Source organism: Talpa occidentalis, unplaced genomic scaffold, assembly GCF_014898055.3.
Source record: "Talpa occidentalis isolate TD23 unplaced genomic scaffold, MPIMG_talOcc4v2.1 talOcc4.11, whole genome shotgun sequence".
NCBI classification, from domain to species: domain Eukaryota; kingdom Metazoa; phylum Chordata; class Mammalia; order Eulipotyphla; family Talpidae; genus Talpa; species Talpa occidentalis.
This window is the reverse complement of record NW_023601104.1, coordinates 41,362,218-41,385,775: the sequence shown is the minus strand read 5'-3', so window position 1 is coordinate 41,385,775 and position 23,558 is coordinate 41,362,218. Positions and strand designations below refer to the sequence as shown.

The following is a 23,558-nucleotide window of genomic DNA, read 5'->3' as shown; positions in this document are numbered from 1 at the left end:
TAAAAGCAAGTTCAAAACTCTCATTGTTCTCAGAGAAAACTCTGTGACAGAAGCCAGCTAGGAGACTTGTCAAAACAAACACATCTCAGTGAATAAAGAAAGGCCGTACCCAGCAGTGTAGTAATAATAGTAATAATAATAATAATTACAATTACAACAACAATAATCAGTAGTAGTGGTAGTGACCATTTTCACTAAGTACTGCTGAGCATCAAATACCTAATCAGTGCTTTATGAATGTTCTCATCTAATCCTATGAAATAAGCACCCTTGTAGAAAAGAAGGGTTCAGATGAATATATAACTGGGCAATGGCTGAGCAAGGATTCCCACAGAGGTCACTGAAGTCTAAAGCCTCTGGGCTTAACCACAGTGCTCCACTATGCTCAGGGTGGTGGCCCCTGGAACTCTGTTGCTTCTTGCTTCTAGTAAGCCAGGAGCTCAAGGGGCAATCTGGTTAAGCTTGTTACTGGTACGTCTCCAATTTGTTCTTACAGAGAGCAGAGTTATACAGAGTTATGAATGACTAACCGGAAATGCTTAGGGTTGGCAAAAGAAAACAGGAACCCAGCAGGTAAAAATTGTCCAAGGAACAGAATCAAACAGCCAGTTTTATTTAGAAAAGCAACCACAAAAACACCCGATATCTAGATCAAATGACCACCTCAGAGAGGCTAGCATTTTATATATATATATATATATATATATATATATATATATATATATATACACACATACACACACACACACACATATATACACACATATATATAAAAATCAGAAAAGTTACATGTACACATAAATGTTATAAGGTTATATGTGTGTGTGTGTGTGTGTGTATATATAACTTCTCTGAATTAAATCAGCTTACTAAAGTGGCATGGCCAGAGGGGCACACTGCTTGAGACTTTTCAAGTTGCCCAGATGCTAAAGTTTTCTACTTTCCTCTGAGGGTTAATCTGGCAGCACACTATCTGTAAAGAAATGCCTTGAAAATTTCTGCTGTTGATCTTGCTGTTTTGTTGTTATTGTTTGGGATGGGGTGTCAAAAAACCAGGCATGAGCAAATAACCCCAACAATATATCCTGAGCTACTAAAAGCAACAATCATTCAGGAACTCAAAGGGCTAGAAACTGTTTTGTCCCAGTTTTTAACTCCTGGCTGAGTATACAGAGCAAGAAGGAAGGACCATGTCTTTTTCCCTTCCCAGAATATGCCTACAGAAGCCCCCCACCCCACTCCCAATTCCCTTCTCCCTGGAGATTCCAAATTGGCAGACAGTAGGCTGCCATCTGGGACAGGGTGGGGTTGCTGGTCATAGCACTCAGGATGATTCCATATTGTCATATTTAACAAGCACTCACTGAGAACATACATGCGCAGCCCTGTGCTGAGCACTGGTAAATTTTGCTTCTAAGAAGTAAAATTATCCCTCTAGTCTATTTCAAGCTGTTTTATTTATAGAATGAATGAAATTTGAACTGAAAAGCTTTATCGATCACATCTCATCCTTTTCACAGTCACAAGTCTTCCGGTCTGTTTGCTCCCTGCTTTAAATATCCTCAGCATTAGCAGTGACGTCACTTCTGGGGAGAGAGTTTAGCAATATGCCTGAAAATGTTCTGGGCAAGCTTGCCCTGAGCTGCACGTTGTGAGGGCAGATGACCCAGAGAGAATACTGTTGCTGCAGAATTATTAATGTACATTTTTCATTTATATATAGATTTTAAAGATACCCATTCATATGCCTCAGAAATGCACAAATGTTTTTAGATGCTTCTTTAGAGTACAATTTTGCATAAGGCATTTAGTAAGCACCTGGTCTAGGCAGGTCATGTTGCCTTAGGAATGAGACATTGGTTAAGTAGCCTTGATGTTGGAAGTAAAAAATATTTAATGAATTTTTCCGTGAGTTGCATCAGTATATATGGATATGGAGGAACCATTGATGAGAAAGCAGAAAGGAAGGGCTTTGGACTTAGTCTTGGGTTTGCAAATTGCTCCCCTATTTACAAGTAGTTACCAGTTACTTGGCTATAAAATGGAAGTTTCTTTTGGAGTGTAAAAATCAAGCTGGAAAAAAAAATAAATAAAAAATAAAAAAAATAAAATTCAAGCTGTTATCCTATCCTCCCATCCATACACACACTCACTGATGCTGGTTCAGAAATTTAGATTGGATCAATTTGGTGATAACAAGACTGACCAATTCAGGCCAAATCTGACCCGCTTATCCACCAGCCAGTGCTTTCCCTTTTTGTCTCTGTTGATTTGGGTCTACTTACTCATCAACATCTGTCTCGTGCTTCCCCTCTTCCAGGAAGCTTTTTCTGAACAGCCAACGCCTGTGACCTTTTCCATCCCCGATATATTGCTGGCAATAGCGCTCTTGCAGCTTCTCCTCGCCTGATGTTTTCAGCTTTATGTCCATGTTTATATGTCTTAACCTCTCCACACAATCCCTTGAAGGCAGGGACTGGGTCTTACTCACTTTCACATACCCACATATTCAGCCTGATACTTGGTAAGTGCTTAGAAAGTATTTGTTGAATACTAACAGTCAAAATCAAATCATCTATTAGAGATCTATTTCCCAACAATGTGATGTATGTATACTTAACATTGTGGTAAATCTAATATTATATATTTTTTATCTCACACAACTCCTTAGCTTAAAAATGAACTGTGAATTTTTGTGCTTGCCTTCTAAAAAGAAAAAAAAAAAATTTTAAAAAGTCTCCATGTCATTCTAAGTTCAGATATGAAAGGGACTTCAGGAATTAACCAGATGACATTGAGGCTCATGACACTGAGTTTCTCAACCTTGACACTATTGCTTTGGGGGTCAGATTTTCTTGTGGTGGGAAGCTGTCCCATACATTGTAGAATAGTTAGCAGCATTCCTGGTCTCTACTCACTAGATGCCAGTAGCACCCCCATCTCCACTTGTGACAACCAAAAGTGTCTCCTGGCATTGCCAGCTGTCCCCTGGGGGTGGAGAGATGGTGGGCAAAATTGCCTATGGATGAGAACCGCTGAGATAGACAGAGCCTTTCACTGCGGGTGCCTGGTTTTGCAACCAGACGGGGAGACGCTGGAGGCCAGATGTGAATCCTTAATGGAAATATTTGAGGGCTCAGCACTCTTAGCCCCTCGGGCCTAGATGCTTGTCTTTCAGTGACTGGTGGGTGGTGGTTGGCTCCATCTATTTCATTAAAAGTCCATGTGTGAACAAGTGCTTCTCAATTACCTTTTAAAGCAAGCATGTACAGAGTGGGTGCTCAATAAATACTTGAGATGTAATTACCTGCTGGCCGCCCACCCGTGGCATCTAAAAATTATACCTAGACAAGCAGACAAATGACTCAGAGAATGCTTCATGGTCCTGGCTCTGCAGTGCTCTTTTGGAGCCAAACCTCTAAAAGAAACCCGTTGGATTCTAAGGCTGATTTTTATCCCTAATGCTATACATTGCTAGCATATCATAAATTATAAAGTGCTCCCACACTGTGTGAGCTCCTTTGATCCCACAACCCCATGAGGTTGGCAGGGCAGGAGGGAGCATTCAGCAGATGAAGAATGGCACGCTCAGAAAATTCAGCTCAGACAGCTTGTAAGTAGCTAAGGGAGGACCCCCGTGGCTCCACCCCCTCTGTATAGTGCCCTTCTTGCTTTTCAGTAAGCCACCCCAAACTTGCAACACCTTTCACATCTCCATGCTTCCCACGATGGTGACTCCACAGGGCATATGTCCAAGTGTAGACCTGCTGGCACCCTGCGGTAGATGTCTGTTCAATGTACAGGAGAAGTGTTTATTCTGGGAAAGTAGTACATGGTGAGCTTCCTGGCCTGCTATGAGGATATCAGATCCTGCTTTTATCTTGTTTCCCTGCCCTGAAAATCCTTAAATCCTCCTCGCCAGTTTATGGAACAAGCACCAAGGAGGTTTTACCATGGCTTTCTCCTCATATCACAGGAATGGCCAGAAGCTTTGAGGCCAAGGAAGAGCTCTGAGTTGTCATGAGTTAGTATGGAAGGCCAAACCCTTTTGGATCTGAGGTTCTGTGGGGCACTAGAAGTCTGTAATTCCATGCTCTAGGAAATTCTTTAATGGCTACAACATTCTAGTGTGGACAGGCCTGGATGTGAGTAAGGCCTTAATAGGAGTTTCACAGGTATTGGTCACAGGTATTGGTCCACAGTGGGGGAAGTTAGTGGTTATTTATGGAAAATGTGGATTTTCTCAATTCTAGCCATTTTTCTAGTGAAGACTTGCCCACTGATACAATTTGGCCTCCTTTTAATGGGGTGGTTTGTTTGGCTTTTCTTTGATAGAACAAGCCAAGCTGGGCCTCAATGTCCAGGCATGCTAGGACCCATTTCTCACTACAGCAGATGTATATAATAAGGTGATTATTTTATTAGTTGGGGTGGATGAAAGGGAGGACTAAAACTCTGACCTCAAGTACTGTTGGCTATACCAGATCAGTGGGCACCTCATTCTTGAAGGAAGAGTCAAACAATGGAGGGAAAAAATCCCCACCGTAATCGACCTGCATCTCATCCAGAAAGGTTCAGAGTTAGGGTCAAAAAACCCCTTCTGGGCCTCCCTGGTGGCACAAGAGGTTAACACACAACCTATGAAGCTACCCACAGCTACTGCAGCATGAGTTTGATCCCTGGCCAGGTAGCTACCCACATAGTGCAGCAGACCTCTCCTGACTCGCCTGCTGCTCCCTTCAGCAGTGTATTCAGTCAATCTGCCTGTTCTGTTCCCCATTCTGTCTCTGGTGGGTCCTCACCCCCCATACCTCTGACCTGTACCCCAGTCCTTATATGCATAAATAAATCTTTAAAAAAAAAAAAACAAACCCTTCCTAGATCTTCATTTCCGAAGTCACTCCAGAAAGACCTCAGTTGGACAGTATCCAAGATTAAAGCCCTGCAGTTAAAGTGAGTGTTGTGCAATTTCTAGAGGAGAGGCGGTGTGGATTAGGGAGGAAACCCTGGGCCAGGAGTCCAAGGACTTGGCCTTTCATCTAGGCCTTGGCCACTTATGAGTGTGTGATTTTAATCAAGTATACTTACCTTTCTGAACCTCAGTCTCCACAAAGATAAGTAGCAATGATAGCACCTGCCCTGGGCACCTAAGATCATAGTTATGAGAGTCCAGCAAGGTAATGGTCGTGAACATTTTGCAAATCACTGTTGAAGGTGATTGAAATAGAAGGAAAGAATCAGATCAATGTTCCAATTCTTTTTTTAAAAAAAGATTTATTTATTTATTTATTTATTTATTTATACAAGAACCGGGGTACAGGCCAGATGCACGGGAGGGTGAGGGAATTAACCAGAGACAGAGCAGGGAACAGAACAGGCAGACTGACGAAATACACTGCTGAGGGGAGCAGTGGGCGCGACAAGAGAGGTCTGCAGTGCCTTGTGGGACCCTCGCCGGCTGGCCGGGATCGAGCCAGCGCTGCAGAGACTGCGGACAACTTCACAGTGCGGCACTCAACCGCCTGCACCTGCACCACCAGGGGAGGCCCTGTTCCGATTCTTTAATAAGCATCTTCTGTGAACCATTCCCATTGCCTATGAAGTGGAGGATGCAGAATGACTATTTGCCGGGGAAAGCTTGAGGCTGTGACAGAAGATTTAGTTTCTGTCCAACTATTACTAACTTATCCTGTGATTTAGGCAAAAAAAACCTATCTCTGGGTCTAAATTCCTTCAACCACAAAATAGGAGTAATAATACCTCACTCATTTTCCCCATTTGGAAAATGGGAATAATAGTTGCCCTACTTTCGTCCCCCATAAACTGGAGAAGGTAATAATAGCCAGTCTATTCTCCCCAGCAGTGAAATAAGTGGACTGCTTTACTCAGGCAACAATGCACACTGGACACACGTCACAGGATCAGACGGTCCCAAAGAACTAGGTATATTAAATTGCCCAGTGGAGATTATGTCCTGTATCATTCATTCGGTAAACATTTGTAGACTGTCTCCCAGGAGACACTTCATAGGTGAGAGTGAGCAACACAGTTCCTGCTCTCAGGGGGCTTACAGTCTAGGGGGGAGATAAATATTAACTGAAGGATCACACTAGAGATTGTATATGGTGGGCATTGCACGTATCCTCCTCATTCTTTCCACACTACAACATAGCCCTGCTTTGACTGACATATCTTCTCCAGAGGAGGCCGCTGCCATGGTGGAGGAAGTGTTATCTGATTCTAGGTAGTAGTTTCCTAGAATTAGGGAGAGCATTCCTCTTTTTTTTTTTTTTTTTTTTTTAAGAAACATTCCTGTTTACCTGCTCCCTGGTGACCAGTTTTCATGGCATAACTCAATTTTTTTTAGCGATTGGCTTTGTAATTGAGATTGTTGGGGAGAGGACCCAATTTTTACAAAGGGAGCACTTTGTTCCAATGCCAATCTATGATGACCCTCATCGTTGCTCTGGCAGCTCCTTGGAAGGATGTGTGAACCAAGAGTAAGTGGAGGCGGGAAGCAGTCAGACCCCACAAAGACTGTTCAGATGGCACATCCCACCTTCCGGTGGCTTCCACCTTCTGGTGGCTTCCTCAAAGGGGAATGAGGGAGGGAGTACACACTCTCTGGAAATGTCAGAGAAAAGCAGGAGAGCTAAAGTGGTGACTGGTCCCTGTTGCGGTGTTTGTTTTCCAAGAACCCTCTGTGGAATATTGACACTCTTCATTCCTGAGAAGATGGGATCTTTCCAGTAACATCCACCCCCCTCTTCCACCCTTTCCACAGTCATTCCTGACTTTGAGAAACACCTAGTTGTTTTCCCCTCCTCCCTTTCTGTATGACGTTAAAGGCCAAAGTCAAACCCTGTTTTTCTTGCATATTGCTTTTCTAACCCCTTGAGCTCAGTTTATAGCCCTAATTGCATTGCTCTTCTCTCAGCTGGTTTTGAAATGCCCGATAGATCACTCTTCTGATTAATTCCTGCTAGGCAAGGGACTTACTATCACCATTCAACACTGTTATCAATGCCATCTTTAGTTCTTTTAGCTCCCAGTACTTGGTGTCTTCCAGGTGTTTAGATTGGCAGGGGAAGAGTCACTTGACAGGGCTACTGTGCCCTGAGGTGTTTGGTCTCCACTGACCCAAGTTCATGCAAAGCACGTGGAAACTTGTAGAGAAAAGAGGGTTGAAAGATGCCTTCTATTCCTAACATAGGGTTTTAAATAAATAGACAAGAAAAGGAAATGCCTTTAAAAACCCATGACACCAGAATCTCTTTTTTCTGTTTCTGCCTGACATTTAGGTCACAAATCTGAACACAAAGAAACATTTTTTCTTTTCATTTCACCTCTATGCACAGCCCAGTTCTGTTGGGTCAGATGATTAGCACTAGGAGAAGGAAAGCGTGTTTGAGACAGCAATGTGCTTGCTTTCCATTTGAGTCCAGCTGTGGCCCCATGCCCTCTGTCCATATTTCAGACTTACTGCCTGTGGCTGCTTTTAAACCTGTCTGCCCGCTTCTCTCTCCCGTTCCTCATCTCATGCTACAAATTTTAAGTTTGAAAAGTGTCTTGTATTCCGAGGAATATAGCCTTATGTTTTTAGAATGTGAATATTTTCTCTATCCCTTTAACTAAAGTAACTGTGTGCATGACCTGGGATTAAAAATTGAATTTTGGTTTAGATGAAAGCTTCAGGGCTGGATTGAGATTGAGTTATGGTTGAGATCTGAAAGTCAGTTTTGGAAACTGAGTATAACATTCTATATTCTACATTTCATTCAGCCTAGAACTGGTTACAAACCATGAAAGAGAGATGGTGGGAAATTGAGATGTCTTTAGAACACTATGAAATACAACTGACTCACGATACTCCAGATCTGCAATGCTACCTGCATCCAGTTCGCCTGCTTCTTCCCGCAGGCCTCTATTTTTTTTTTAAAGATTTATTTATGCATACAAGATCTGGGGTACAGGCCAGAGGTGTGTGGGGGGCAGTGAGAAGATTCACCGGAGACAGAGTGGGGAACAGAACAGGCAGACTGACTGAAATAAACTGCTGAGGGGAGCAGCAGGCTAGTCAGGAGAGGTCTGCTGTGCCATGTGGGTCACCTCACTGGTCGGGCATTGAACTCTTGCTGCAGAGGCTGGGGATAGCTTCATAGTGCTGTGTCTTAACCTCTTGTGCCACCAGGGAGGCCCCCCCTCCACACACACACATAGGCCTTTAATGGTGCAACTGGGTGGGATGTGCAGAGAGAACTTAAAGAGCACCTGTCCCATGAACCCTCACCCCCACCTTGAATTACAAGAAGTGGACAAGGGAAAGCAAGGGACGGAGCATGTCAGGAGCTGCACTCCTACTCCTCGCCTGGCCAGCACGCACAACCTTGTAGCCAAACATTCACCCTCATCTCTCAGGAGAAAACCAGCCCCTTAGATAGAAAAGCAGAGTGGGTTGGTGGAAAGAGTGCTTTAAGCATTGGGAGACTAACTTCTGGATCCAGTTTTATCCATCAGTGGCTGTGGAATTTGGGAAAAGTCATTTAACCCCTCTGCACTTAGTCTCTTGGTCTGCAACATAGAAATGCACCAGCCCTTCCTCTTCTCCTTGAAGCCCATAAGGCTGCTGTGAGTGCCACATGAAACCGTGGAGGAGAAAGACCTTTGGAAGAATATAGTGTTGAGTCTTTGCACGTACTTGCCCTCACACTTTCAAACTACAGGGAGTGTTTTATAGGGCTATTTCAGTTCCTCACAAAGGTGGGGCTGTCATGTTGGGAGTAGAGGCCAGCCTTTAGGAATGCTGTCCAAGCTCACAGGTCTTGAAAACTCCCAGTCACAGGGCGTGACCACAATCTGCCCAAAAAGTTTGGCTCCTCCTGACAGCTTTCTAACTGGCATCCAGTCTCTGAGAAAAGCCTGGTTCTTCAGCCCTGCCATTTCCAGTCAGTCTAAGAACCTTTGGTCACCTTGGGCGGGCTGTGTGCAGTCTGGTCAGAGGTTCCTAAAGTTCAATATGTGCACCACCACTTGCTGCGTGTGTACCTGGAAAATGCACTTGGTATGTCTGAGACTTGGTTTCCTCATCTGCAAAATGGGAGAAATGATATGTTTTTTTTTTTTAAATAGAGGCATGTTTTATTTATTTATTTATTTGTTTGTTTGTTTATTTTGTTTATACAAGCACTGGGTACAGTCAGAAGTGCGGGAGGGTGAGAGAATTCACCAGAACCAGAGCAGGGAACAGAACAGGCAGAAGGACCGAAGTACACTGCTGAGGGGAGCAGCGGGCGGCAGGAGAGGTCTGCGCGCCATGTGGGACCCTCCTCCAGTGGCCGGAGAGCAGCCGGGGATCGAACCAGCGCTGCAGAGGCCGCGGGCAGCTTCGTAACCCAGTGCTCAACCGCTGCGCCACCGGGGAGGCCCGAGAAATGATATCTTATTCCATAGGGTTGTCCTGGGATTGAGTGACACCAGTGAAATACCTGAGCAAGTTCCTGGTCTATTCCTATCCATCATCTGCTCCTCCTTCCCTGTTTTGAAGGAGAGTTACTGCTAGACACACTGTCTAAGGGTGATTTAAGCATCCCACAGGCAGGTTAGAATCAGATCAGATGCGCCTACTCCTGCGCATGCTGCTCGTGCTAACCGTGCTGACTCCAGTGTCTCCCCTTTGCTCCTTGCAGGGAACATCATCGGTTCTGGCATCTTCGTATCACCAAAGGGTGTGCTGGAGAATGCGGGCTCTGTGGGCTTTGCGCTCATCGTCTGGATCGTAACGGGTCTCATCACAGCTGTGGGAGCCCTGTGCTATGCTGAGCTCGGGGTCACCATCCCCAAATCTGGCGGTGACTACTCCTATGTCAAGGACATCTTCGGAGGACTGGCTGGGTAAGAGGACCTGCAGAAGCCCCAGCAGTCTTGAAAGCCAAGGTCAGGAGTTTCCAAGAAGCTGAAGAGAGCCGGGGAATGGGCTGGTCTCCCCTCTGCATGTCACGGTGGCTAGCGTAGCCTTGAGTGGCCTCAGTGCTGCTGAGAGTGGCAGAGGAACCAGGCCTTGATTTTAATCTCTGTTGATCTCAGTGGAACAGATTCTGTGAGTTAGAGCAAGCAGAACTATGCACATCACAACACAAAACCCTTTTATCTTGACAATGAGAATGACTCTCTGAGACAGGTACCTGCTTCTCACTTTACCAGGCATAATGGTCTCCCTCCGGGGCATGGCCCTGATCTTGAATTTCCTCAGTTTCTTCAGCCCTGCTACCCAAGCACTCAACCCCCACCAGGGAGGTCCCAGTATGGAGGACACTTCCCCCACAGACCCCAATTGATGCCCCCCACCCCCGGCTGTTGCTTAAGTAAGCACACCCTCAGCATGTCCTGGCTGTCAAAATCCGGGGGCTATAAATTTTATTTTCCACCACTGCATGCTGGGGTGCCAGAGTAGAAGAGAAGAGTTGATGAAAGGAGAAGGAAGAGAGAGAGAAGGCCAAGACTGTTAGTAGTAGTTGAAATGTAGCTCTTCATTGTTAAATAATTTTATTGTCATTGCAGAGTGTTGGGTGTTTCATTTGAATGGTGACTAACCTCCTCGGCACCCTTGAAAACAAACAGAAACACATCCCTTTAGTCCACCTACCTCTTCTAACACTGTCCAGTGACTTGCCCAGGCTTCCCCTGATGACTTCTGAATCCCCGCCATGCCTGGGGTGGTGGGTGGGGGATCTCACTGCCTCTTGAGTCAAGTTCCATCCTGTCCCCGCTTCAGGTTCCTGAGGCTATGGATTGCGGTGCTGGTGATCTACCCCACCAACCAGGCTGTCATCGCCCTCACCTTCTCCAACTACGTGTTACAGCCACTCTTCCCCACCTGCTTCCCCCCGGAGTCTGGCCTCCGACTCCTGGCTGCCATCTGCTTATGTAAGTGGCATCTGTGCTCGCTCTCAGCACGGCCTCTTTTAGTCTTGTCTTTTCCCTTTTTTTTTTTTGTTGTTGTTGTTCTAGTTGGGTCCAGAGCTGGGGGAGGTGGAGACAAAGGGTGTGAGAATGCAGGAAGAGCTGCTGTTTCTACCACCAGACAGGCTCGAGTGGAAGGATTGCCACATGAGCGCTGGCCACTGCTATTTCAGGGTGCTGTGCACAGACACGGCTTCCTTTTTTATGCTGATGCTGCTAAAGTGACAAAGACAAGAAATGCCCCTACGCTTCAGCTAGAAATGGCGAACCTCAAACTGTTTCGTCCACCCTTAGGAGAGGGACCAGGCCACGTGGTCCAGTTCCCTGCACGGCTAGACCCCACTGCTTCCTTTGCATATTTCAAAGCTGCCAGGGCCAGGTGACCCCTGCAGAATTCCAGACCCTCTGGAGTAGTCAGTACAGTGGAGGCCAAACCCTCCCAGGAAATAAGGACTTCTCTGTTCCTGCCTAGAACTCAGCTCCAGACAGACAGGTTGTTGTGACAGTCCCCTCTGCAGCCCACCCCTCACCTGGACACCACCAGCACCCGGCCAAGGAGGAATTGAGAAACTCCTCACCTTTCCCAAACCCTGCAGTCAAAGGTTCAATACCATTTATCTGCCCTCTGCCTCCTGCGTAGAACTACCTGTGATTATATAGCAGACAACCTTGTCCTCCAGAGACGGGATTTGTCAGTGTCCTTGAGATGTGTTCAAGTACTTTTCCACCTCCATAAGCAGAAATATATTCTTAAGTCCAAGCTATTCCTTCTTATTTCCTTTGAGGAAAATGGAAAGCAGTTCGTCACCTCACCCTGTGTGCTCTCTTTTTCCTCCCAGGTGTGAAGGGTGTGTGAGCCCCCAACTCCTCTCCCCATGGGGGATGAGTAGGCATAGATAGCCACATGCTTGCCCTTTGAGGCTAGAGATGCCCAGCTGCTTTGAGTTTAGTGCACAGTTTATGTTTTCTTGAATACTTTTTTCTAAAGATTTATTTAATAGTGCATACAAGAACTGGGGTACAGGCCAGAGGTGTGGGGGTGAGAGGATTCACCAGAGACAGAGTGGGGAACAGAACAGGCGGACTGACTGAAACACACTGCTGAGGGGAGCAGTGGGTAAGACAGGAGAGGTCTGCTGCACCATGTGGATCACCTCCCTGGCCAGCCAGGGATCAAATTCATGCTGCAGAGGCTGTGGACAGCTTCACAGTGCTGTGCTTAACCCCTTATGCCACCAGGCAGGCCCACCTTTTTTTTCTTACCCACTTCTGCAAGCCCCTCAAATTGTCTATTAGGGTATCCAGCAAAACAGAAACCAGCTCTCAAAAAGGCTTTCATCAAATGTCCACATCTTTTATTCCAGCCTTCCTCCTGCCAGCAGCCAGCTATATTCCATCCTCTTGGCAGGCAAGCCAGCTGTGTAAAATAGGTCCAGAGCTCTTTGGAGGTAGACCTGGAGTAGCTGTGTTCTTTAGAGAAGCTTCAGAGAGCTTGGGGATGACCTGGATGTATTTCTATAAGAAGCTCTTCTTTCTGCTGTGTCATTTCGGTGTGCTGATGATGGACTCCAGCCAATGTGGAATGAAAGTATTTGAGAGCCAAGCTCCCCTCTGTGGTGAAGTTGCTGGTGTGGAGTGGAGGGGTTGGCTTGAGGAGCTGGAGGACAGGGCATGGAGCCCAGGGCGGAGAACTGGAGTGGCAAAGCCCCTAGCCAGGGTTTGCTGTGGGAGGGAAGATGATGAGGTCAAGTCTGATTGCATGGAGAGGCTGTTTTGGAATAGATCAGATGAGAAATGACAGTGTGATGAAGCAGATAAGGGTGGAAAAATGGAAAGAAACTGCTGTCACTGACTTGTCTGCCTGCGTGGAGCCTGGAGGGGTGGGAGAGAGAAGGAGAGGAAAGGAACTGCAGATTCAGATCACGCTTTTGCAGCTGCAGTGGCCACTTTGAGTTATTCTATTATTTAGGTCAAAGCTGATTATTCACTGCTGAGTCGGCAGAATATCCCTAGCCACCAGGCAGGAAAAAAAGAAAGTATTTTACATTTTAATTAAATGAAAAGCCTTTCTCCCTTCTCCAGAACAAGCATGTTAGTGGGAGGGAAGAGTTGGGACAGGGCTATTAAACTTGGTTTGGGAGCCTTCTTTTGCAATTTATTCGGGTGTTTCTTCTTTCTTCCTTTTTTTTTTTTTCAGTGTTTCCTAACTAAGTGACTATATTGTCTAGATGCAAGATTCCAATAATATATAGAGAGAGTTAACTGTGAAAGCCTCCCTTTATCTTCCCCTTCTCCCCTGCCCAGTAGTTGTGGCAACAGTGGATCTCTTTCAAACAAAATGCATGCAACCAGCACATCTCTGCACATAACATTGATAGGTAATTTATGCAGCTTACTCTTTTATCATTTAGATGCATCTTTTGGCTACTACCTGAGTTTCTAGTTCCAGGATGCCCCTTTATCCATAGTCTTATTCTCCGAAGTTCCAGTTACCTATGGTCAACTGAAGTCCAAGATATTTTGAGAGAGACCATATTCACACAACTTTTATTACAGTATATTATTTTAGTTGTTCTATTTCTTTTTTTTAAGATTTCTTTTTATTTATTTATGCATACAATAACTGAGGTGTAGGACAGAGATTTGAGGGGGTGAGAGGATTCACCAAAGACAGAGTGGGGAGCAGAACAGGTAGATTTACTGAAACACACTGCTGAGGGGAGCAGCGGGAGAGGCAGGAGAGGTCTGCTGTGCCATGTGGATTAGCTCCCTGGCATGGGGATTGAACTTGTACCTCAGTGACTGGTTGCTGCAGTGGGCGATGAGAGCTTCATAGAGCTGAGACTTTAACCTCTGTGCCACCAGGGAAGCCCCTATTTCAATATTCATTATTGTCGCTAACCTCTTACTGTGCCCAATTTATAAATTAAACCATCATGGGTATGTATGTATAGGAAAAAGCATAGTATATTTAAGGTTTGGTACTCTTCTAGGTTTCAGACATTCACTGTGGGTCTTGAATATGTCCTCCATGGTTCACAGGGGTGCTACTGTGGTAAACAAAGTGGTCCTAGTATCAGAGGGAACACCAGGTATTCTGGAACCCCTGTTTGTGCTTCTTCCCATCTCTGGGTTTTCCTTGGGGATCTCTCTCCCCCCCTTAGGGACTGGTCTCCTTTCTCTCTGTTGGGGCTACAACATCTAAGGTAGAATTTTTTCTTCTAATTGAAGACCCCCTCCTCTCCCTGAGTGTTTTGTACTCAAGCACCTTCTCCTGTCTCACCCCAGAAGAATGGAGTAAATACCCCACATTTCATAAGGAAAAACTTCTTCTTATCTTGTTTTCCATCTTTGTACTGAGATTCCTAAGAAGTTAATTTTCCAGAGCTTCAGATTTCTCCACTTTTTTCCTTGAGCAATTTGGAAGGGAAAGAACTTCCCTGTATGTATTACTTTTAACTTTAAGTGGCTCTGCAATTCCTCCACAGAGAATCCAGGTGCTTGATGCAGGATGTTGTGATAGTTAAATTTGTGTGTGTTGCAAGTCTCTTGCAAATTAATCCCTTGACATCTGAGGGTTCAACAGTCTTTCTTAACTTTTAAATCCCTTAATCTCAGTTCATCTTCCTTTGAGGTTCCATATTCTCTAGTCCAAACTTCTCATCCCCTTGAACTAAATGTATTTCATCAGATGCCTTGGGAGACCTGTCTTCCTCCCATTCTCTCACCCCCAAAAGGTTCTTTGGTGTCTCATCAGCCTCATATGTATGACTCCAGACAAATACAAACTGGTTTGCCCGAGGCACAAGCCTAGATGTGATTCCCATACATCTAAGTTCCCTTTTTCTCTATATATATCTTCTAACTAACTAACATTTCAAATCTAATTGTATGGAAAAATCTCTTGATTTCTACTCAATGGTAAGTTTGTCTAAAATCCTATTTTTCATTTTTATGATGAATTAAGACTAAAATTATTCTGTAAGTAGGCCTCCTAGAAAGAAGAAATTACAAATCTATCAGTTAATCATTACATTGAGCTCCTACATTGAAAGGAGATAAGACATTATCTATACGGAGTCTTGGAAGAGATTTAAAACAAGTAAAGCAATCAGTGTACAAACAAATAATTACAATACAATGTAAGGGGAGAAGTGTTTACAACACAGAGAAAGGTGCTTTAGTGATGGGAGAGGAGTGCTTGGGAAGGCTCCCAGGTTGAGTTAAATCTTGAAAGGTAAATAAGCAGGCCCCAGATAAGCGTAACATAGAACAATAGTGGGAAAGATGCAGGCAAGACTTGGGTCAAAAGAGACATGATCTGTTGGAGAAAAGAAAATATATCTGGTCTTTGAATAACTTTATTACATTCAATGTCGTTTCGCAGTAACTAGAAGGAAAAATAAATTGTAGTCAACATTGAGTGAAACATTATTCAAAGACCCAGTTTGGGCATACACTTTCCTTAAAACTGGTTTCCAAGAACCCATCAACCGTGTTAAATGAGGTCTAACTGTACATTTGTGTAAGTAGTACCTAGGAGAGTGACAGGAGATAAAGCTGAAACAGCCAAATCTTGAAGGGTCTCCTATATTTTCAAAAAAGAGCAGACTTTATCCAAGGAATGGGAACTACTGAAAAATTCTGGGCAGAGAAGTAATGTGATCAGGTTTACTTCTGAGTGAAGACCATGACATTGGGAGCAGGCCAGAGCGCCAGACTAGAGAGTGAAATTAAAATGAAGCTACAAGGGGACAGAACAATGAAGATTTAGAAGCGTTAGCTAGACTTGCTGATTAACAACTAAAAGGGAGGAATGTAGCTCATCTAAAAATCAAAATGAAATGTATCTCAACTTAACTGCCTCCTGTGTTGTGGTGAACATTTACAATGTGTGCTCTCCACTTCTGCTTTGCATTTCCTCCCCAAACCATGAGGAGCACTGAGTGGATCTTTGGATGGAAGTCTTTAGGGTGGTTTAGGGTAGTTACTCCAGGATGCTGCTAGAAGGCCTGCTCTAGAGCAACATGACTAACATGACTTGCTCACTTTCTTTCTTTCTTTTTTTTTTTTTTTTAAGATTTGTTTATTTATGCATACAAGAACTGGGATACAGGCCAGAGGCAGGAGGGAAAGGGTGAAAGGATTCGCCAGAGGCAGAGTGGGGAGCAGAACAGGCAGACTGACTGAAGTACACTGCTGAAGGGAGCAGCAGGTGAGACAGGAGAGGTCTGCTGTGCCATGTGGGTCAGCTCCCTGGCCAGGGATCAAACTCATGTTGCAGTGGCTGTGGATAGCTTCATAGTGCTGTCCTTAACCAATGGCACCACCAGGGAAGCCCTTTTTCTTTTTTCTTTTCTTTTGACTTGCTCACTTTCTTGAGCTAGGCTAGAAGCATCAATTCTCCTGTCTTTTGCTGATTCTCAAGGATCTCGTTTTTTCCAGAGGATCTAGCACATGTGGTTTATAAAGGCACCTATTAATTATGTCTGATGAATTTTAAGGGTTAATATGACACATCAAATTTATACCACATTCCCAAGAACATAAAATCAGAAGACTAGAAGGAGGGAGGGAAGGTGGCCTGCTGTTGATGGGAGCTTTGGGGGAAAGAAGTGAGGACAAGGTTTGTTTTGAAAGGTTAGCAAGTTTGAACTCTAGCTGTCCTTGAAGTTGGGTTGCAATTGAACCAATCTTGGGAATTTTGCAGCCTGGGTTCAGGTGAATAGGCCTCACTGGATGCTAACAGAGCCCATGAGTTTCCAGTCTGAACCCACCAGACCTGGAGATGTCAGGCTCACCCTCCTGAGACCTATGCAGCTTCCGTCCCATCCTCTTTGCTCCTCCTTGGGGGCATCAGACTTGAGATTTGGGACTAAAGATAACAGGAATTTTTCAGGACTGGACTGAAAGAGCAATGAGTAGGGCTAAAACACCGCCACAGTTAGCCAGGTCTGCATTGCCTGGCTTTCCCTCACATGTTTAGCTAATGTTGAAGAGAGAACTACTTAGCTCTTGGAAAATGCTGAGCTGGGTTGTTCTAGCTTCTTGGCTGAACCAAGTACTGGATGGTGATTCAGCAGAAACTCCAAGTCTGGCAAGTGGCAGGGAGGGATCAGGATAAGAAGGAAGGAGAAGAGAGAGCCAGGAAGGGAAGGAGCAGGGGTGGGGCAGCCTAGGTGGGAGCTTAGCTCCAAGTGTCCAGGTAAGCTGCCAGCCTCTGGACCTCCAGAACACGCCCCCCCCCCAGTCTCTGTAGCCCTCCTCCTCTGCTCATTCGTCCTTGGAGAACAGAGGCCCTTTTGCACCCAAAGATCAGCACTCCGCCTCTCCTTAGAGGAACTTCTGAGATTTCTACAGTGTTGTCAGTGCTTCCAGATGAAAAGGGCTGGAGAAGGGCAAAATGTTAACTGCAGGCAAGATCTGTTTCCAGATCTCATTGCAGACTGAGAAACTGGGATCAAAGCTTAGTTCCTAGGGAAGGGCTGCTTTGATATTTTTGTTGCTGCACTTGCTTTGTTTTTGATGTTTTTGTCTTTCATCAGTCAAGTTATTTACATGTACCATAACATGAACCTTTGTTTTAGGTAGGCAGAGACTTGAGATTTTACAATGTGACTCCTCACCCTCTGTGAGAACAGTGAAGGATTCTAGGAAGCCAGCTCTGTGTCTGCACTCCTACCCCAATTCCCCCCAGGCCACTCTGAGGTCTGTGAAGAGGAAATAGCTCCGGCCTGCCTGACCAGCCATGGGCAGAACTGGAACCTTATCAGAACCCGGGGTTGTGTGCGTTAGAACTCAAACAGGGCTCTCAGTGTTTTCTTTGCCTATCACAGCCTTTTGGCAGCCGGCACTGGTTACCTCCTAGATCTGGAAACGGCTGAAGCTGAGCAGGCCAAAGCCCGAGCAGCTTTTCCACAATTAGAAACACGTGCCCATCTTCTCCCAAGCGCAGGGAGGTGGCGGCCAAGGAGCCCTGCGCAGCCTATCACAGAGTCGAGCATCGCCACACCCCCTGCCTGCAGGCTGGATACTGACCCACTGCTCCCCTGTGGGCACCCGGAGGGCAGGTCTGAGGGCATCACCTTGCCCCTTTTGCTCCAGGATTGGGGGAGGGAGGGCTGGCCGGAGTGTGGCAGAGACAGAAAAGTGCATGCCCCTGCAAAAGGTGAGACCAAGAAACCAATGCCTCTGACAGGCCTATGCCCCAGGTGAAATTTACAGCTGTTTTAAAGGGTTGGGGTGCTCCATCCCCAAAAGGTGCTTATTTTGAAATTCTGGAGAGGAACAGGGTGTTCTGATTACTCCAAAGTGGCGTCACTAGCTTCCCTTTTCAGCAGCTGTCTGCTTAGTACATTCCATCTTTCTTTTTTTCTACCCTGGCCTCCTCTCTCTGTTCTGCTTCCCTTAAGCTTTCTCTCTCCACTCATGATGATGTATATTGTTCCTTCTCTTCCTTCCACCCCCTGTTGTTTCTCACGCTCACTCTTTCCCTCTCTTCTTCACCATCTGTCTTTATGGACTTTGGCAAGTCTGGCCAGTTTTTTTCTCCTTCCTACTGGCTGTCCTCTCTTATCTGAAAAGACAAGGAGAGGCTTAGTTTTGGAAGCCTTTCCAAGCCACCTCCAGCCCACTCCCAAGAAAAGGGCAAACCAGAAAGACCAAAAAATCCAAATGGAGTTCCCAGAGTTCCACAGAACATATGATGGTCATATGATGCGGGGTAGGAGGTGTGTGTAGCACAAGGCAGAGAAACCAATGAGTCTGGGGAAATAAATATCTAATGCCCGGGTGTGACAGACAAGACTCTTCAGGTTTCTGAGGAGTAGCCTTATCTTCCCCTTTTGCCATATCCCATATTGGCATTGACTTCTGCTGCTTAGAAAGCAACCTGGTTTTAGGGCCAAGTCAGGCTTTCCAGATAACAGACTCAGCTCCCAAGAGACCCCCGCTAGGAGCAGGGCAGAGAGTGAACATGGGAGTAGGCAAAGAGAAAGAAGAGTGATATAAACAGTGGACCCTTGACCAATGTGGGGGTTAAGGGTGCTGGTCCCTGCACAGTTGAAAATCCATGTACAAATTCTTTTTTTTTTTTAAGATTTATTTGTATTTATGCATACAAGAACTGGGGTACAGGCCAGAGGTGCACGGGGTGAGAGGATTCACCAGAGGCAGAGCAGGGGAACAGAACAGGCAGATTGACTGAAATACACTGCTGAGGGGAGCAGCGGGCAGAAAGGAGAGGTCTGCTGCACCATGTGGGTTGCTCCCTGGTCAGCTTGGGATCTAAATGTAGTGGTGATAGCTTGTTAGCTCTGTCTTTAACCCCTGCACCACCAGGGAGGCCCCATGTATAACTTCTGACACCCCCAAAACTTAACTACCAATACCTGTGGTTGACCAGAAGCCTGACTGATAACAAATAGTCAATTAACACATTGTTTGTGTGTTATTATAAACTGTATACTTAAGGTAGAGAAAAGATTATTTAAAAAAATAAATAGATCACCATAAAGGTCTTCATCCTCATGGTTTTCATGTTCACAAGGCTGAGGTGGAGAAGAAAGATGAGGGGGATGAAAAATAGCAGCATTTAAATGGACTCATGTAGTTTGAGCCCATGTTATGCAAGGGTTGACTATATATGATGAAAGAAAGCCTGGTGGAGTAGCAGAATAAATGACTCTGGGGAAGAGGTGGTCCCAGCCCTGTGTCTGGCACTAACTAGCTGGGGTCTTACTCCTCACACATATAAAATGAGGTCCTGGGTCCTTCAGGTAGTCCTGCGTCTTGACTTTGAATACTGTTTTTATAACAGCCAGTCCACTTCCTGAGCCAGACCACTCCATACCATCTTCCACCCCATCACTCCAGAACAGTGTGGTCTGTGGAAGAAGCTGACCTGGCAAAAGAAATGAGCTGGCTTGGGGAGTCATGTGGGAAAGTGGTGACAGGCCGACCTATGAAGACACAAAATGACCCTCGCCCAGTCTTGCTCAGCAAAGAGGCCAGAATCTTGTGTCCAGAAGCAAGAAAGTACCGGAAAAAAGTCATCCCAGGGGTCTCTGTGGATAACCTATGCTTTGTGAACTTTCTCAAAAAGGAGGTGCAGCCACGATATGTCCTTTGACCCCTACCTCCCCCCATAGGTCCTTGCCAGCTGGGCTTTATGGCACTGCCCCACGACACAGAAAACCCTGAGGTTGACTCCCTAAAAGACCACTATGACCCCGATGCAGCCCCCCAACATTTGTTCATCCTCTGTTCACTGAGCGTTAGCACCTACTGTGTCTGGTGTCACGGGATGTGCTTCCTGCAGTGATGTTTCACTGGGCCCGAACAGCAGAGCGGCCGAAGAAGTAGTGCCCCCTTGGATTTTTGCAGGGCGTTCTTTCTAGAGGTCATTTCTAAGGGCAGCTATAATTTTCATTTGTGGAAACCCAATCCACCTTTGTGCCTGTGACCCCAACCATGCCTCTGCCCCCACAGATTGGGTTGTCTGAAGCAGGCAACTTGTGAAGGTGCATCCTCCTGAGTAAAAGGTGAAACAGATTAGAAGTGGTGAAGCCTTAGGGCAGGCTTCATGGCCTGGTATGTGATAGGGCGTCTCCAAAACCTTCCAAGCAACCCTTTCTCCCATCTATTCTGCTTTAATCCCAGTTGTCAGCATTACCCTGAGCAAATAAATAGTTTCTCAGTTTATAAATAATGTGAACACCTTACCATGGTGTATAGCAATGCACAGGTTACAGAACCCTCATAAGATTAAAAGGGACCACACTTACATGTTACAGAGAGAGTAGGGACTGGCTGGTCCAGGCTCCCAGAGGGCAAATGATCAAGCTGACACCAAGTCACTGGGTTCTTCAAGTTCTAAAGTTCTGTGGTTCTTCCAGTCAGCCCAGGCTGCCAGGGCCCTCTGGGAGAGCCTTCTCTACCTCCGTCCCTCCCTCCAAGCTCTTTAGTCACCCCCTCCTGATCACTTCCCTCCTTACACTCCTTGCCACCCCGGGCACTCCTTGCTTGCTATACACTCAAAGACACCAGAAACTCACACGGCCCTTTATTCCCCTGGTGTTACAGTCAGAACGCTGACTCTGGTGGTGGCAGGACCTAAAATCAGCCCCACAACTTCCTAATCCATCCATAAAACTTCCTAAGGATTGGGGTTTCTTTTGTTCATGCTAATGATTCACTGATGTTTTAAAATGAACTAGAGAGATGATTTTTTTTTTCTTTATAGCTGAGTGGTTCATTCAAAATTGCCTCTTGTCTAGAATGAATTAAGGTAAAATTCCCCCAACATGATTTTCCTGTTTTTCCCTTCCAAAATTTGTCACCCTTTAACCTCACCGGCCTCATCTCCTACTGAGTCAGGTTGGATTGACTCTGCTGAGGAAAATCACAGAGCGGGCGCTGCCACCACCTTCAGGGTCTTCACTGTGGGCCAGCGCGATGTGACTGCTTTTCCCCCTCCCACTCCAGGAAGGAGCGTGGGACTCTTGAGATCCTCTCTTGGCTTTCCATTCTGACTTCTTCTCTGGCCTTTGATTGTAGCCTCTGGTCAGTAAAATAAGGAGACAAACAAAACTCAGCAGGCAGAGAACAAAGGACTCTCATCTGGGAACACCCGGCCTTTGGCTTACCTTGCAAGAAGCTTGAAGCTCTTGGGCCTGGGTTTGTATGTGTATCTGGGCTGCCGCCGTGGACCTGAAAGTGTATGCAGGAGAATGGAAAACAAGCTGGGGTTAGGTGAAGACAGATGTTGAGAGTGTCTTTTGCCCTGAATGTTTCTGAAAGGAAAAGGAGAGCAGAAGAAAGTGCTGGAGTTCTTGTAGGGTGAACTTGTTTACTGCTGTATTCTCTTACCCAGGGGAGGAACAGGAGACAGTAACGTTCTGGCTATAGGATCCCGGGGGTGTGGAAGAGTTGAGACGCTGTCATGTGGTGTGGAAATTTGCCAACTAGGCCAGCACATGGGTGACCTCATCACTTTCACTGTCCACTTCTAGTGAGCCCCACTGCTTCCCTCTGCTTGGCGTCCTGAGAGGCCTGTGGGCAGGGAATCCTTTGGGGTCTTTGGGTGCAGCCTGGTTGCTCTTTCAAAGTTTTTTCTTTAATAGTATAAACCCAGGCCTCCCTGGTGGCACAAGGGGTTATGTCTCAGTGCTATGAAATTCGGCAGCCACTGCAGCATGAGTTCAATCCCCAGCTAGGGAGCTAACCCACATGGTGCAGCAGACCTCTCCTGTCTCACCCACTGCTCCCCTTAGCAGTATATTTCAGTCAATCCACCTGTTCTGCTCCCCACTCTGTCTCTGGTGAATCCTCTCACCCCCAGTCCCCTACCCCTCCAATCCCCCCCACACACACACCTCTGGCCTGTATCCCAGTTCTTACATGCATAAATAAATAAATCTTTTTTTTTTAAAAAAAAGTATAAGCCCTCTCTCTTTTCCCTCTTTTCTAGTCTTTCTGTAGAGTGTTTAGCCTATGTGAGCTTCCTATTGCTGCTGTTAACAAATTACCACAAACTTAATAGCTCAAAACTAAACAGATTGGTTGTATTGTAGTTCTGGAGGTCAGAAGCCCTAGATTAAAATATCAGCAAAGGTGTGTTTCTTCCTGCAGCTCTGGGTTGAATAGTTTTCTTGCCTTGTCCAGTTTCTAGAGGTCCCCTACATTCTGTCTTTCATTCTGTCCCTCTCTCACCTGTCTGCCTCATCACATCTTCTTTACTCTGACACTCTCATCAGGACTCTTGTGATTACATTGGACCCACTCCCATCACCCAGGATAATTTCCCCTTCACTAGATCCTTAATCACATTGCAAAGTGCCTTTTGTTTTATAAAGTAACATTTAGGACATTAGGATGCTTCCGCCTGCACTACCATGGGCATTGCGTTCTGATAGGGTTGTCAGAGGAGGAAAGTAAAGAAGCAATTCTCTGTTACTCCCAAGGGATCAAGGTCTGAGCACAGGGCTGGGTGGGGTAGGGGCCCCTTCTCTGCAGGGAGCAGGCAGGAGCTCACCCACGCCTCCACCATGGACACTTTCAGGTCAATGACAGGACCCGCACCGTCATCGATCTGAGAGCACTCTTCAGAGTGGCTTTCCCTCCAGCAGATGCCTTGGGCACACCCCTCTCCTACTTGGCACTGAGAGACCCTGGGCTCTAGGTCGGGCAGGAGATTGCTGGGTTCTGCGTTCCCTACTCCCGCCTGCTTCCTTCTTTGTGTCCCTCCTGTCACCTTGACATTAAGCTTTTCAAACTGGGCAGATTAAGTAACCAACTCCTGACTTCAGTATTTTCTTGAAGCCTCATCTTCTTGATAGTCTTTTCACCTTTCTTTTTTATTTTTTTTGTATTTGTTTATTTATGTATACAAGAGCTGGGGTACAGGCAAGACATGGGGGGCGGTGAGAGGATTCACCAGAGACAGAGTGGGGAACAAAACAGGCAGATTGACCAAAGTACACTGCAGAGGGGAGCAGCGGGCAAGTCAGGAGAGGTCTGCTGTGCCATGTGGGTTGCTCCCTGGCCGGCTGGGGTATCGAACTCATGCTGCAGAGGCTGCAGACAGGCCCATAGGTTGC

The 23,558-nt window shown here is 45.9% G+C and overlaps 1 protein-coding gene across 2 annotated transcripts in view; it reads left to right on the top strand.

The window, feature by feature from the left end:
* SLC7A8 (solute carrier family 7 member 8) overlaps nucleotides 1-23,558 on the top strand; it is a 50,978-nt gene that overhangs the window by 6,292 nt on the left and 21,128 nt on the right. For both annotated transcript variants that reach the window (XM_037503064.2, XM_037503063.2), the window contains 2 exons: nucleotides 9,687-9,891; nucleotides 10,772-10,923. In XM_037503064.2, coding sequence (XP_037358961.1) covers nucleotides 9,687-9,891; nucleotides 10,772-10,923 — 357 coding nt within the window. The remainder of the gene's footprint in view (nucleotides 1-9,686; nucleotides 9,892-10,771; nucleotides 10,924-23,558) is intronic.